Source organism: Microtus ochrogaster, linkage group LG2 (genome assembly GCF_000317375.1).
Source record: "Microtus ochrogaster isolate Prairie Vole_2 linkage group LG2, MicOch1.0, whole genome shotgun sequence".
Lineage (NCBI taxonomy): Eukaryota > Metazoa > Chordata > Mammalia > Rodentia > Cricetidae > Microtus > Microtus ochrogaster.
This window is the reverse complement of record NC_022028.1, coordinates 28,359,508-28,375,912: the sequence shown is the minus strand read 5'-3', so window position 1 is coordinate 28,375,912 and position 16,405 is coordinate 28,359,508. Positions and strand designations below refer to the sequence as shown.

Sequence of the window (16,405 nt, the reverse complement as noted above, 5' to 3'; positions counted from 1 at the left end):
CCCGGCATGACTCTGTGCCAGAGATCCAGGGGGAGATCACTGGCGCCATCCGAATGCCATTAATCCGGAGCCTGCCAGACTTCCTTCTTTCCTAGCCACCCAGGCAGAAGGCCTGAGGAGCCATTTAGAGTGTTTTGTGGTTTTCCGTTGTTGTTGTTGTTGTTTCACAGAATATTTGCCCATCAAGAACCTGATGAACTGCCGGTGCTTTTCTCTTGGATTGAGAAAGCGTCTCCTCCCTTGACAGGTGGTTCTGGTAGAGGGCAGCGAGGTAGAGTGGGGAGAGATGCTGGAGGCCAAGTGCAGCCGTAGCAGAGAGAGCAAGCAGGAATGCCAGCCAAGGAGCAGAGTGAGTCTGTGGAGAGAAAAAAGAAATAGGAGGAAGCATTTCGGGAGGGGGATTCATCAGAGGATTCCTGCTGAGGGAGGCCAGGTGGCCTCACGGCTTGGGAAATTGGAGAGATGAGAAACCCAGGCAGCTATGAGGGCTGGATTCACTAAACAGAGCTTTGGTTAACACAGCTCTACGAAACGTGCCCGCTGGCCCTAGACGTTCTGGAGACTCTGGAGCTTGTTCAGCAGAGGCTGTTGTAGCTAAAGTACCTAGTGCACATGGCAGAGGACAGTGCTGTGACAGCTCCCTTTGCGCTTCTTGTCACCCCTATTCTCTAAACATCTCGGTGACTCCTGGGTCACAATACTGCTGTGACCTGAACACAGACAGCACTTAGTCCCCTGAAAGCAGCTTTGTGTCTCCTTGACTCTCTTTCATCCTGTGAAGTGAAGCCAGAGTGTGGGACTGTACAGACTCATGAGTGTGGCTGAGCATCCTCTCTACTTGGCCTGTGGGCACGGAGTAGCCTCCAGTCCCCAGGCAGGTGTGGCAGTGAGCCAGAAGGGCACGCTCACCCCGAACCAATAAGACATTGGTGCTTCTTGAGGCCCTATCCTCGGTGCTCCTTTGCTGGGATTTGATCCCGCGGCTTTTGTATCCTGTCAGCAGACGACTCCATACACAGTGCTGTTCTCCCTTTTCTCACCTGCCCTCCATTCCTGAGCAGAAGCTGAAAGCCCAGATCTCTGAATGTGGCATGTTACAGCTTGACAGTCTAGACAGATCAACTGTGCTTTTCTTTACTTTCCAGAAAAATCTACAGTGGTTGTTAGAACTTTTGAATTTTTTAAGTACAATTTTCATTTTTTTCTGAGAGATTTCTACCAGGCCCCTCACTTAAGCAGAAAAAAAAAAGCTCCATAGTTGTTCCAGCTGAGACAGAACGGAGGGCTGCCCAGATCTATGTAGCCCATGTCCTTATAGCTACCACCTCACCCTACAGTGCCCCTGGATGGCCCAAGATGCTTGGGATAGCATTTTCTTGTATCCATTATTCAATATGTAAAAATCAAGACAAACATCACCGCAGTGGTGGTATAGCTGCATTTCCGTCATTACAGAATTTTTGTAAATATTCGTGTCCTTTAGTGCAAAGGTTCTCAGATTGTGAACCCAGGAACATCAGCACCACACATCAGAAGTCTCAGGAAGGTGAATTTTCAGGCTTGACTCCCAAGATCTTACAGATCATTAGTGAAACATATGTTTTAGTAAACCTGGGATTTGGGGAGCCCGGATGTTTACTAAGTAGTTCTGAGCCTGGGCTGCACCTCAGAGTCTCTGCAGGAGCTTGAGGATTATAAAACTTGGTCTCCCCCACAGAAACTCAATTCAGCTGTGGCTGGTGCTCAGGCATCACTTTTGGGGCAATAGGAATACAACTGTCCAGACCCAGTCAGATAGGAAAGGTTGGTAGCCACACAAGAAATAGTTTATCCCACCAGCTAGGACCATCTGGTTCCCATTGTTAATTGATTTTAACGGCTGAGATCTGTCATCTTGGACTTTTTATGAACATTGAGAACCCTTAACTCAGTTCTTAGCTCAGTGGGACTACGGGTGTTCCAAACCTGTACCTCTGAATCCTATTACTCTCCTGGGAGGTCTCAGTTTGGCCGTAGCCATATGTTGGAATTCCCGAGGAGCCAGATATACAGCTATGATCATAGTTTACTGGTCTATTAGGCAGAAGTCTATCATTTGTAATGCATCCAGGGTGGAGAGCCCCCACTGAATGGGGTGTGTGTGTGTGTAGAGCTCCTCCACTGAATATTGTTCACATTAATGTGTATGTGTGTATGTAGAAACCCCCCATGGGATATTGTTCACATTAGTGTATGTGTGTGTGTGTCCATACGTGCATAGGGGGTATAGAGCCCCCACTGAATATTGTTCACATCTGTGTGTGTGTACATGTATGTTGTATAGCCCCCACTGAATATTGTTCACATTAGTGTGTGCTACACAACTGGACTTGAGGATCACAGCCCCCCGAGTTTTACATAGATCCTACAAACCCTAATTCAAGAAGCCAGTTCTTGAATTCTGTCTTTTGAGGAAAAACTTTATATAGCTGTATATGCTCATGTTAAGTATCAGTGCTGAAGTACAGAGTGTGAGATGTGGTTCAAGATGTTTTTGTTTTCCTTAATTTGTTTTGATTAAAATATAATTGCCTCGTTTCCTCCCCTCCCCTTCCCTCAGCCCCTCCTGTGTCCTTTACCTCCAACACTGCCCATTTTCCTCCCTTCCAGATTGATGGCCTCATTTCCTTTGATTATTATTGTTGCAACAGAAACACAGAAGCATAATATATAAATACACCTCCTGAGTTCATTCAGTGTGACTTATATGCATATGATTTCACCACTTGGTATTGGATAACAAGCTAAGGGGTCCATCCCTGGGGAAGACTGATTTTCCCTCTCTCAGTAGTTGTTAGTTGCCTATAGTTTTTTTTTTCTAGGATTGAGGTCTCATTAATGTGTTTATAAGTGTGTGATTGTTTGAGTCTTGTTTCTCAGTCATATCGTTGCAGTATTGTGGGTGTATCTTCCTAGTCATCTCCAGGAGACACCATTCAATACAATAGCAGGTTTCCTGTTCCCCTGGCTCTCAAAATCTTTCCAGCCTCTTTTTCATATGTTCCCTGAGCCTAGGTGCAGGAGTTGTGTTGTAAACGCATCTGTTGAGGCTGAGGATCTCTTGAGTTCTCTGTATTTTGACCAGTCATGGTTTTCTGTGATGGGTTCTGTGGCTGCAACGAGAAGCTTCTTTGCTAAGGATCATAGTCACATGTATCAGGCAAAGAGGGTTCTTGAACCTCAAGACATAAGCCTGTGTCAGTTCCTTGTCAAGGATTGATTCTGAAGTCAGACCCACAGAATTCCAAGGAGCCCCACTAATAGTGTCAGGGTGTTTCTCTCAGGTCTAACTCTTGGTTTCCTTCTAGGTGTATGGTTCCGGGTCTCAGACAAGGGCGTTCCAGTATGTCAGGTAAGGCTCCGGTCCTTAGCCTGGGTTCTGAGTAGAGGAACGTAGTAAGAGTTCAGTGGATATTGTACATGCTGAGTATTTCTGCTGCTCAACTATGTAGTAAGTTCATTTCAATATTTGACTAGGAACCTCTTGCTTCTCTCTGTTAAAGTTGGTTTTCATCCACCGTTTCTGTGACTCCTGGCTAATCTTTCACTGCCACCTAGTGTTGCATAGATGACATTGTCTAGCACTGAGGGTAGCTTGGATAATGAATGCTGCAGGCCAATTAATCGCCCATCAAACCTCAGATTGAGTTGTCCAAACAATGTTTTAAATCATAGTTCTCTAGCATGGAGAGAGTCTGTAAGAATATGAGATCAGAGTTTCTTAACAGCGACCTCATGTTGCAGCTGAGGCTGGCTCATGTACTTGGGGACTTGTGTTTTTGTCTTTGGAAGCTTACCTAGGGTTTTGTTGGTCAATGCGGTTAGAAATAATAAGCAGTTACAACGCTGAAGAATCGTCTGCCTAGGGGTAACAATTACAAATTCTGTGGCCGTTTCCAACACCCTTGATCACTGTAAAACCCACATCTAGATTTTGACACCATGTATTTTTGTTTTTAAATGCAAATACCCCAAATGCCTCTTGCCCAGAAAATGCTGTCCCAGGTGTCTTAGAGCCATCCAAGGGTACCGTAGGGTAAGATGTTAGCTATGGGGTGTGGGTCTGAGTAGCAGCTGTATCTTAGTAGCTGAGGGGCTCAGTAGAAGTCACTTAGTAAAATAGGAATGCTGCTTTAATTTTTCCCCAAAAGTCAAAACAACCAGTATAGATTTTTTTCTGAAAGTATATACATTCTTACATGTGATCCAGGAGCTGTGAATAAGTGCATATCACAGTCAGTGTTTGCTTCTCCTTACCCATGCGTATCCTGTCAAACGGGGCCAAAAGCCTGAAAAGGAGACCTAGCTGCTCATGTGTCATCCAGATAGGTTAACTTCACAGTTTCAAGAGATGGTTTCAGAGGGCACAAGTGGCCATCCCTCCCCCGGGACCGTTTCTGTCTTAGCGTATATAGCTGAAGCTGTGTGCTTGGAGAAATGTATTGGGGTGAATTTCTGTCTCTGTACTGAACTAGTCAGACCACCTTGTATTGAACCACCTCTTCATAATAACAGTAGCACTGCGTTTTCATCCCATCCCCTCTCACCCCCTCCCCGGTCATGCACTTCCAAGGAGGTCTAATGTCTTCAAGTACACAGATTCATCTTGAACTATATAACGGGGCCCACTTCTTATATTCCACCATTATAGGATCTGATTTTTAAAAAAGGGCCCTGGTTAGAAGCCTGCCTTCTCTCTGATCACACTGCTTCGGTGGCAGTTCCTATGAAATTAAGTTGAGTAGCTTCAGATACATTTGGTGGGGAGAAAGGGGGTAGGTAGTTAGAATACTTTAAGAATTCAGTAATGCCTATGCTGTGTGCTAACCCAGCCTAGCACAAAACACACTCATGGCATTAGGCCTGTTATGTCCACAGCTCACGCACCTAGTTGCTATGACCTGCACAGGGTCACCTCCCAGACTATCTGACACCATAAGTTGTTTCCCTGTTCATAGGAGCAGACCCTTTCAGCAGATTTCCTTTCTGTAATGCTGCCATTGTGGTGGCATCTGAGATCACAGGACTTAGGGACATTGTATACACTATGTCTCCACAGAGAACTGACCAGGGGCTTGCTGTTTTAAACTTACCCCCTACCCCTTTAAGAAACTGAAAGTCCCTTACTTTGTAAGAGGGTTTGGATCTGTAGTTACAGACCTGGTTTAACTGTCCCCAGAGCCACAGTTGCCTCGGCAGTGCAGGGACCCAAGGCCTACATGGTCATCCGCATTGACATCTGGCATGACGCGTCTGAGACTTTCATGGTTGGGTTCTGTCCTCATTCACATAACAAAGGCATGTTATATATTCCTTAAAAGTCACTTTGTCAAAATGACACTTTGAAAGAGCTTCAGGCTGAATGAGTATGACTTTAAAAGTTGCCTACCTGTTACATATAAGGTGCACGGCCCTCCCTCCTTCCCTCCTCTCCCAAAGAGGATGACTGCTTAAGAACCAGCCGTCTTCCAACTCCACATGACCCTGCCCTTACTTCCAATGTTAGGAGCCATTGTGGATGCTACTGAATGGCAGCTTTTAATGTCTCCTTACAGACACACAGATGGATGCCATAAGAATGCGTGGTAGATGTAGTGACTACTGCCATGGTGATGAAGTGACTTTTTTGCCAGTTTCTCCTAGAAAAGAAATCATTCAAGGTCAATGGTGGTTTGCATTTGCACTTGATCTGTGAGAACAGAACATTAAGCATACTTATATAAAATCCTCATTGTTGAAACTAGAAAAGCAGAAACAACCTTATTAAATGACACACCAAAAAAAATTTTTTATTCCAATTAAAAAAAAAAAAAGAAAAACGATCTTGGGTTTTGTTTTGGAAGCCAATCATGGCCCCTAGTGGCTTGTGCCTTGTGGGAAAGCTGGAGGAAGAGGGAGAGGTTCCCACATGGAATTCATTCAGAACCGTAGCTGCTGGACATGGGCGTAGAACAAGCGCTTAAGATTCCCAGTGAGGTGTCATTTTTACGAAGTAACTTTTCTTTAACAGAGCCACACTTTAACGCTTCTGAAACTAAGAACCAAACCTTGGTAAGCCGAAGTTTGCTTACTTCTCTCTTCACCTTCATGGCTCAGCCAATCACAATCCATCGGAAACATCCAGCTGCCCCCGACAGAGAGCTCATAGGATGTGCTAAGGGTGGGCTGGAGACTGGGGGAGGGGGAGCAGCGCGCATTGATTTCAGTGCTCAGTTTGTTTGGCTTTCGCTGTGATTTGCCAGTATGGAGTTTGCATACTGAAGTCCATTCATTTCTTTGGAGCTTACTTTATGAAGCAGTCGTAGCTCTTGTTTTGGTTGACTAACGTGGGTTCACTTTAAACGTGGGGCTTTGTCAGAGACTCTGCAGTTGCCATCTTGGGGGGTTTCTACCTACTTTAACTTACTTTTGGTCCTTGATTGTTTTCAGAGATGCACAGAAAGGGTAGATTTAACCCATTCTTTCCGCCCTGTTCACCACCCTACCACACCCACCGAAAGCAAATCCCAGCGTTCCAGGACTCATTTCATCCATGAACATGCTAGCTTTACAGACACCATCTTAATTCACAGGGTTTTGTTTCCACATTCAGTTTCCATTTGGGCTTTCATTTTTGTCTGGGGAGGTTTGGCGCGTGCCCTCAGCATTCCTGCTCTATGGCGAGCATTGCCTGACCCAGCTCTCCCTCTTTTCCAGTGATCTGGTGAATGGCCTGGTAGCACTTATGAACAGCAACGTCAGCAGCCCTGTCAACTTGGTAAGTTCCGTTCTGCCTCTCCTTTGCACCAGCTGCAGGGTCTTTGGTGAAGGCTTCCCTGCTCACGACTGTGTAGGGCATCTGCTAAGTACGGAAGTAAAACAAAGCAGAGAAAGGGATTGAAAAATGACACTTGCAAGGCATGCGTGAGCAGTGTGTGAACTCCCTCTGCCTGAAGGGCTCTGTGTAAAGATCACACTTGTAAGGTGAATCAAAGCTCCGAATGGATAAAAGGCCCTGCTTGTTTATGCCTGCATGTTCTCTGTGCATCTTATTGCTTTACTCTTTTTAGGAAACTTCTGCACAAGAGCATTTAGGCACTGTATCGACTTAAAAATCTGTCTTCCATCAAATCAGAAAAGTGTCTGCCAGGCGTCTCCCACAGCCCCTTTCTCCTATGTTCCTTCCATCACTCCTCTCTGCTTCCTGGGGCCTTTCTTTGCGCCTACAATTAGGCCTGGGCCTTCCTGACACTGATCTCTGGGTCCAGGATAGCCTGGAAAATGGGAGCTGGAGGTTTTTAAACTTTACAGCTGCCGGGCTTTTCTGTGGTCTGTGCTGGGCGGTCTTCATGGGGTAAGAGTAATAGGTTGGAGCAGAGGTGTAGTAGCTCCCGGTGTAGGCGGGGCCCTGAGCTCCATCTCCAGCCTTGCAAAAGTGAAGGCAGCAATTGTCAGGAAATGTGATAGAAGGGTTTGCTAAGCAAACCCAGTAAGCTGGTCTTTGACAGCATCCATTGCAGCTGCAGCTTTATCTGACCTTTGATCCTGCACCATTTTTATGGTGTTGGCACTGTTCTCATAGAGGAGGTTTGTTGTCCTAGCAGAGCCAGTAATCTGAAACCAATCATGCAGAGTAGCACCAAAGTGACAAAAAAGGGAGTAGATTAAAAAGTTACTTGTCCTGGAAGCTCACCCAGTGTATGGGACCCACTTTAATGACCTTGTCCTACCTGAAGACTATTCTTCAGAACAGATAAAGGTCTAAGGTAGTATAGGTTTGCACCTGGCTAGAATGAAACCCATCCAAAGTGCTCCAGTGGCACAAGAAGCTGGGGTGAAGTTACTTGGAGGCAGGCTAGTGTGCTGGCTGATGATGATTCGTACAGAACATGTCTCTGAAGTCATATGTGTAGCCCAAACAAGAGAGTACTGCCCTTGTTAATACGCTTATAGGAGAATCTATTTCTTCCTTAGGGGAACCCAGAAGAACACACAATCCTGGAATTTGCTCAATTAATTAAAAACCTTGTTGGTAAGTATGCTCAACCACTCTAAATGAACTAGTCTGCCTTTACTGTGTCTATTGGTAGTACCTTCCCTAGAAAGTAGGGAATTGGTGCAAGCTGCCGACTGATTGGCCCAGAGCCATTGTTTATGAGGAACAAGTCCAGCTCCTCTGAGCGGGGGATTAGAGAGATGAGTTTGGCTTCCGGGTCTAGTTGCAGGTCTGGTGGAGTGTGGGACAGAGATTTGTCCTCCAGGTGTGATGTGGTTAGGTTAGCACATCCTGCACAGGTGACCGTTACTGATATCCAGGCACCACCCCCACTGAGACCAAATTCCAGGAGCAAGGAAAGAGTGACGTTAGTTCTGTCCATGCTGGGTTTGCCCGTGTGGCATTGGAACAGTGTCCCATGAAACAGCAGGAGGTTCCTGGGTCTGGCCCGGCCCCTGGGTTCCAAGTGCCAAGGATGTAGCCAGGGCCTCATCCTCAGGCTTGCTGGAGCTCTGGGAAGTCTGTCTCCAGGCCAGAATCTGAGTTCAGGATGTGTTAGTCTGGCCTGGACCATCATAAGCGTGTGTTGCAGGCTGCTCTCATTTGACCCTGCTGCCCCCTTGGCTGAATGGACTCCTCCATGTTGACATTCCTGGATCAGGGTTGTGGTGAGCAGCTGTGGACAGCTGGGATCCTGTTCTTTGTGACAGACAGTGGAGACAGTCTTTCTGCTACATAAGCCCAGTGCTGTATGGTCCCAGCAGTCCCATGCAGATTCGCTTTCCAGCTGTGAAGTACCACTGGTGAGGCAGGGCCTGCTTTGGTTACCATGTGCCTCCAGTCACCATGCCTTTGAAACCTTTGGTGTGCAGAAACCGTGGGTCAGAGGCTTTGCTATAATGGCACTGTAGATGCGAGCCCTGGCCTCCCAGATGAGAGTGCACCCAGTGATCCATGTGCACTGCAGAGTTTAGGAAACCCCTACCTGCCTACTGAGGAGGACGTAGGATCCCCACGTTGCTGCTGTGGGACTGCATGTCACACTTCCCCAGGTCTGCATCACTGTCATAGCTTTCTCTTGTGCTCACTAGGGTCAAGCCCCTCACCTCAGGGAGGTAGACCAGGCTTTTCTGTCATCTGCGTGCTTCATCCAGCAGCAGAGCAGACACATTACATGTTGGCTCTGGGTTTGTTCTGGCTAGAGCATTGATGGTCAGGTCATCATGGGCTCTAAGTTACCTTCTGCATGCTATAGGTTAAGTGGGGTATAGACTATCTGATTTCCAGGGGAGGGGATTCCTAGATTCTGGATACCCCAGCTGTGGCCCATTGGGAGCATCCACCTTCAGGGTGGTCCCATCCACATTTATATGTTGTGTTTAAGGAATTGTGCCCCATAGGCACATCTGCATTTGTTACCTGACGTGGAGCTTTGTTCTTGACACAAGCCCTTTTATTCTTGTGGGGGGATCTTGTGGGCCCAGAACCAGTCTGCACGTGACTGTCTGGTAATGGCCATGCAGGCACACACCTACGTTTGTGAGGACTGTCCTATGGCTTTGTCAGAGCGGCTTGTGTTGGGTCCTTGCTCTTCTACCATAGGTATGATTTTCTTCTGGCCTAGATGGGAAAACAGTGCCCCCTAGTGATAAAGGATTCACATGTCCTTATCTTTTCTTTTTCTTTTTAAAAAACTCAGGTAGTGGAAGTGAAATTCAGTTTCTCTCGGAAGCCCAGGATGACCCACAAAAAAGAAAACCAGACATCAAGAAAGCAAAGCTGATGCTGGGGTGGGAGCCTGTGGTGAGTATGAGGAGGTCAGTGCCTCAGGAGAGAGACACCGACATCCCAAGCCGTGGCCTTGCAGGCAGGTTTCTAGCAAAGTAGGGTGGGCTTGAGTGTCCAGGAAGCTACGAGATTTGCTCTATTTAATGGTGCCTCATCCTCTGTTGCTGAAAATGGATTAGGCCTCCCATGAGGTGGTTTCAGGAGAGTATATAAACATGTCCCCTTTTCATTCTGTTTCTGTGATGAAGCACTGACCAAAAGCTTGAGGAAATGAGGTTATGTGGTACACTACCAGGTCATAGTCTCTCACTGAGGGAAGTCAGGGCAGGGACCTGGAGGCAGGAGCCCAGAATCAGGTACCATTGGGGAATGCCGCTCCCTGGTTCATGCTTAGCTAGCTTTCCTATACATCCCATAATAACCTGCCTAGGCGACAGCCCCATCCTCAGTGGGCTGGACTGTTCCATATCAGTAAAGACAACTAAGGCAGTGTCTCCCAGACATGTCCATAGGTCAACCTGATAAAGACAGTTGCTTCATTAAGACCGTTTTCCAGGGGTTTCTAGTCTGTCAGATTGACAGTTGCTGTTAACTTCGACAAACAGCAGTCTCTAAAGGCAGGATTAAGACTGTTTTCCAGGGGTTTCTAGTCTGTCAGATTGACAGTTGCTGTTAACTTGGACAAACAGCAGTCTCTAAAGGCAGGATTAAGGGGGTGCGCTACTTGTTCTCACTGCTGTAACAAAATGCTTACAAAAGCAACTTAAAAGGGAGCAAAGGTTTGTTTTGGTTCCCAGTGGGTGGGGGAAGGTGTGGCAGCCAGAGCTGCAGTCCATGGCCTCGTGTAATGCAGGGACAGAACCAAGTAGAACCAGGGGTAGGTATAGCCGTCAAAGGCCCGCCATCGCACTTACATCCTGTCAGGGTCACACCTTCTAAAGACTCCACTGCCTTGACCTAGTGCCATGAGCTGGGGGACAATTCAGATTCAGAGCATCAGAAAATGGCAGCAGCTTCGATGCAGGGTCCTGGTGTCCAGGGCTGAACTGAGTGAGGTTTCATCTGGTCATATCAGTCGCCATGTTGATGAAACCACAGCTGGAAAGCATGAAGACTGAAAGACAAGGACAAAAGTGGACTTCCGTACCTTCCTGGAGCTCCTAGACGGTCAGGCTCTCCACAGGCTGACCCGTTAGACCAAGGGGGTCCAACCCCCTTGGTGTTGCATGTCAGATAGTCACATTACAATGCACAACGGTAGCAAATTACAGTTAAGAAGTAGCAATGAACTAATTTAAGGGTTGCACCATTCAGAAGGTTGAGAACGACTGGACTAGACACTAAATCTGCCCTGCTCCCTCTCCGTCACTGCTAGACTGCATGTGCACTCTGAACCCTCACTCCCTGCCCCTTCGTCTCTTGGTGGAGAGCTTTCTGTGAACACCAGTGTCCCAGGGCTGTGTGTAGCCTCTCAAGTGTCTGACCTTTATAGAAAATTCTCACCTCCTTATAGAAAATTCTTCTGGCCAGCCAGGCTGCAGGAACAAGATGCCTCTGTCCAACAGTGTCTAGCTGTTTGCTCTTTGCTCTGCTCCTCCAGAGAGTGACTTTCCCTTACATCATGACAGCCATCCCAACCACTGTTGCCGAAGTAAAACCATATCAGTCGGAAAATAAACACGGGGTGGGGGCACCTCAGTACAAGAGCATTTGAGGACCCCCCAGGAGCAGCGTGCTGCCCAGAGCTCAGCTTACCTGTTACAAAGGCATGGCACAGTAAGCTGAGGAGGGAGACTCTAACTGAAGGGAAGTTAGAACTTTAGTCCAACTCTTTGGCTGTACAGAAAATTAGTATGTGAAACAGAAATGAATATGGTCAGACGTAAAATCCACTCATCCCATCCAAACAGAGCGAATTTCAGAAGCAGAGGTAGGGATTCTCCATGGTTTGTGTTTTTATTCATGTATTTTATGTTTGTGTTTTGCCTGCTTGTATACATGTGTGCTATGTTCATGTAGTGCCCACAGAGGGCATCAGAACCTTTGCAACTGGAGTTACATGTGGTTGAGAGCTACTCTGTAGGTTTTGGGAGCTGAACTCAGGTCTTCTGCAAGAGCAACAAGTGGTGTCAAGAGCTGAGCCATCTCTGTCGCTCCTCGGGTTCTCAAACTTTTTGAAAGTTTGTCATTTGTGCTTTTGTCACCAAAGCATGTGTTTTAAACAGAATGTGTTAGGAAAATATTCAATGTATATTTACTAATATACACTCTTAGTTTTGGAGGTGTATGTAGAGCCAGGATATTTGTTTAGAAGTTGTATCTTACATAGAGATACAGAATATGAGACATTTGCCATTGGCTTCTATGTAATACGAGTCTTAATTGATAGGAAAAGTCTCATCCAAAGATACTGGGATTATTGTATGTGCATGTGAACGGGGACAACTTTTGAGGACAAGCATCTGAACTTGGGGAAGAGGTGTTTTTATGTGTGTTCCTCTGATATTTGGTGATCCTGAGCATTTTCATAAACATATCAGCCATTTCTGTGTCTTCTTTTGGCAAAAAAAAAAAAAGCCTGCTTAAATCTATTTTTTTAATTGTGGTCCTTATATGCTTTTACTGACAACTCCTTATCAGATACATAGTTGACAAATATTTTCTTCCATTCTGTAGGTTATCTCTGCATGCCTTTTTATTTTACTGAGAGGTTTTTAGTTTAATTAACTTGTCTAATTATGTTTCCTCTGTTTTTTAGGGTCTTGTGTAATGCATAAATAGCTAAATTTCCACATTTAAAACATATAATACAATGTGTTGTAGTTTTGACACCTATAAAACTAGCACCATAATCAAGAGAAACAAATGCCAGCGAATTTACTGGAGTTCTCAGCAACGCCCCCCTCCTCAGCTTTCTCTTTAGCCTGTATGACTCAGCAGCCAGTTGACTGTTTCCTGTTTCCAGCTCAGGTTAAGATTTCCTCAAATGTCACCTTTCGTGGATCCTTCCCTGCCTATGCTGTCAGTGCGAGTGTGTGATGGGGGAGGCCCAGTGAGGCAGGTGGAGAAGCCTCTTCAGGGCATCTCCCCTCGGTCCTTGGAGGACTCCCTTGAAAGAGTGGGCCCATGTACTTTTCAGAAACGGTCTCTGCAGCTGACTGAGTAGGCACGCTGGCAAGAGGGGACTCGGGGGCTTTGGGAACTTGAGGTGACTGATAGTGTCACCTGCTAAGTTGCAGAGTGCGTTCTGAAAGTAGCTCTAAAGACCGTCAAGCCTCTCCAAAGTGGCCTTGATGTACTCCTGGCCGGTGTGAGTCCTTGAGTGTCCTCGTGCAGTGGGCAGCTGGCTGTACACTCTCATCTCCAGGGCACTCTGCTGTTTGCTTCAAGGAAGCCTTTCTGTTGATGGGACCTTGTTCCTTGTTCTCACTCTCTCCAACAGGTTCCATTGGAGGAAGGGTTGAACAAAGCCATTCACTACTTCCGGAAGGAGCTGGAGTACCAGGCCAATAACCAGTACATCCCCAAACCTAAGCCCGCCAGAGTGAAGAAGGGCCGGACGCGCCACAGCTGAGTTAGCCGTAGGACCTGAGACTCCATTCTACACTCAATGAAATGGACTTTTGTGGGATTTTTTTTAAAGACTTAAACAGGTGTCATGAAGAACAAACTGGAATTTCATTCTGAAGCTTGCTTTAAAGACATGGATGTGCCTAAAAGTTCCCTTGAAACCTGCAGACTTTGCCTTGCACTTTTTAAATCTGTCTTTTTATGTACAACAGCCTAGATGCATCTCTGCTATTTTCAGGTTTTTTTTTTATCTTGCTGTTAGAGTGTATGCTGTAACTGTCGTTGACAGTTTTATTTACTGGTTTCTTTGTGAAGCTGAGAAGAAACATTAAATAGGGGAAATGCCGATTTTATTTATAAAAGTGGGTACTTATAAATGAGACGTTACACTATGCATAAAGAATAAAAATCCTAGCGATATTGTCAGGTGGGCAGTGCACCAGCGCTTATTTGGGGACAAGTGAAAACTCCATTGGAAAGCATTGTTTCTTTGTTAATTGAGAGTTACCTGAAGATTTGGTTTTTAGTTGCAAACTTGACTTTGAAACATCTCCGCTGGTTCTTGATCAAGGATATTTGAAATCACTACTGTGTTGTGCTGCATATTGGGGTGGGGAAACAATGTTAACGTATTCTTGGTTAACCTTGGTTAAATATGCTATTTTAATAAAATATTGAAACTCGCTGGTCATGGACTTTGAGCTACAAAGCTTGGCTTTCTGCTTTGCGTCAGATGTTGGGTTGCCGAGAATAACTCTAGAGATGTTAGTTTGAGGAAATTCTGCAAATGTCTGGTTTCCACCATTCTTAACTTCATGTGGTGTTTAGAATCATCTGTGTGCTACTTGGGCCGAGTCTGTGCTATGACATATGATACACACTCTGTGTGTCTTCCTGAAATGCTTGAGATGAAGTGTTTCAAATTTTAACTGGGGAATATTTTCATAGACTATAGCTTGAGCATCCTAAATCCCAAACCTGAACTTCCTGAAGTCTGAAGTCTGAGTGTTCTTTCAGCCTCAGGAATGTGGAGCTTAGGGGCACTCAGGCTCTGTTAACTATGGTGTGAAGTTCTCAGAACTCAGCCTGGGTTAGGATAGGTTTTGCATCTTGTAGCCACACAAACCAGATGAAACAAAACCTTTTATTTTTCTGGTGTAGGAGTCAAGCAAGTTTTGCTAAGTGAAATGAAAGCCTTAGGAGGTATCATTTCCATTCAGAACTCTCTCGGGTCGTGCTAGCTAGGATTTAATTTTGCCCTTTGAATGGAAGAACAGCACAATTCACAAAAGCAGCCTATCTCCAAACTGATTTGGCCCTGCATGGTGGCAGCAGAAACCCAAACAGATGCCCAAGAGGTAAAGGCAAGTATCTCAGCTTTGTCTGTCCTTCAAAACCATGTTGGGCTTTTAAAAAAAAATAGGATATTTTTTTTTATTAGAATCCATGTGACTCTGTCATGCTAAATTTACCCTAAGATTCTGGACTAAGATTGAACATGGTATAAGAAAGAAGAATCAAGAATAACCTGTATGCGTGCATGCGCACACACACATGCACAATTACTCAATCACTAACTACACCCCAGTCTTCATTCTTTTGGACTGAACTAAGTGATAGAGTGAACAAGTGGAAGCTTGCTTGAAAATTAGAAATGGTGCATTTGGGCCAGAGAAGAATGTAGACAGAAACAGCTCAGAGTTTTGTGTTGCTAAGCTAGCCAGTATAATCTGGGAATATCCAGTAGCCCAAGGACCCAGAATTCTCTTAGCTTATTCCTCACTAATATCTGAATGACTCATTCTTGTATCCATAGAATGTTTTCCAAGTAGTAGAAGAGAAACAGATGTGTATAATTTCCTCTAAGAAAGGGGGCCAAGGAAAACACGAGCTTTGAAGTAAGCATGATAGTATCTTAGGCAGAGAGGAAAATGAAATTGAGAAATGAATTGGAGGTGTCTACTGTGGTCCAGATGTTCAACCCCTCTGGATCTACATATATAGATACCTACTCTTCAGTGCAGTAGTGTTGAAAGATGAGGCCAGAAGGGGACCTTTCCTGTAGGAGAGCCAGTGGCTCCTGCTTGCCTTCTGTTACTCTGAGAAGGTACTGTCTGTGGACTAGAAAATGGTCCTCATCAGACACCAAAACTTGTCAGCGCCTTTGGACTTTGTAGCCCTCAGACTATGAGCAATGTTTTCTTACTGTTTATTAACTACTGGTTCTATAGCATCTTGTTCGAGCAACCTGAACCTGCATTTTGGAAGTGGTCCCCAGTTGGGATGTCACTGCTATGGCTCTTGGGGAGAGATTGCTACAGTTCTCTTGTTAATTTAGTGACAGTCGACGTGGTCTTGAGCAAGGTAGCCATAGTCTGGACTGGATTGCAACTGTGGAATTGAATAGCAAGCCCAGCCTACCAGCCAGGTGGAACCTCATGGCGTTGTCTTTATGATCCTGGTACTGGATAGTGGTCCTCAGTCATGTGACCTTGGCAGAAGCTGGGCTGAATGGAGCATTACTCCTGTAATTGCTGTTAGTTTTGTCTAGTAAGATTGTGGGGGATTTGGAGGTTCTTCAGTGATTATTCTAAAACAATACTTGTGAGTTAACTTTTCCATGTTTAGTTGACCTACCCTTTCTTGGTGGTTAGTTGGTATCTTTGTTGGGGTGTTAGAGAATTCCGCTTTTCTGAGAATTCGATACCACAGTATCCGGAGGCAACACAGCTTTGCTGTTCTCATCACCAAGGTTAGCCCACACGTTTTCTTGATTGTGTCCTGTTTGCATTTTCACTGACAGCTAGGTTGCAAGAAGGAAAATACAGATTTTTATCAGGAAACATGAGCTGTGAACTGGGTGGGGCTGGAATGTAGCTCGCTGGTTCATGTGATAGAATTCCACTCCCTTTTGTGAGGTACTAAGCCTAAGATAGTTCTCCAAGGTATCGTCATCCAGGGTTCATCAGGGTAAGTCAGTCATCAGAACACAGCCCTGTGCATGAGTTCCAGTTCCAAGGAGACAGCAGTAGA

At 45.6% G+C, this 16,405-nt stretch overlaps 1 protein-coding gene across 2 annotated transcripts in view; it reads left to right on the top strand.

The window, feature by feature from the left end:
- The window catches only part of Uxs1 (UDP-glucuronate decarboxylase 1), a 66,004-nt gene extending 51,938 nt beyond the window's left edge, over positions 1-14,066 (top strand). For both annotated transcript variants that reach the window (XM_005360005.3, XM_005360006.3), the window contains exons 11-15: positions 3,348-3,391; positions 6,736-6,796; positions 7,993-8,050; positions 9,714-9,817; positions 13,245-14,066. In XM_005360005.3, coding sequence (XP_005360062.1) covers positions 3,348-3,391; positions 6,736-6,796; positions 7,993-8,050; positions 9,714-9,817; positions 13,245-13,376 — 399 coding nt within the window. In that variant the 3' untranslated portion in view covers positions 13,377-14,066. The remainder of the gene's footprint in view (positions 1-3,347; positions 3,392-6,735; positions 6,797-7,992; positions 8,051-9,713; positions 9,818-13,244) is intronic.
- The last annotated feature ends 2,339 nt before the right edge of the window (positions 14,067-16,405 follow it).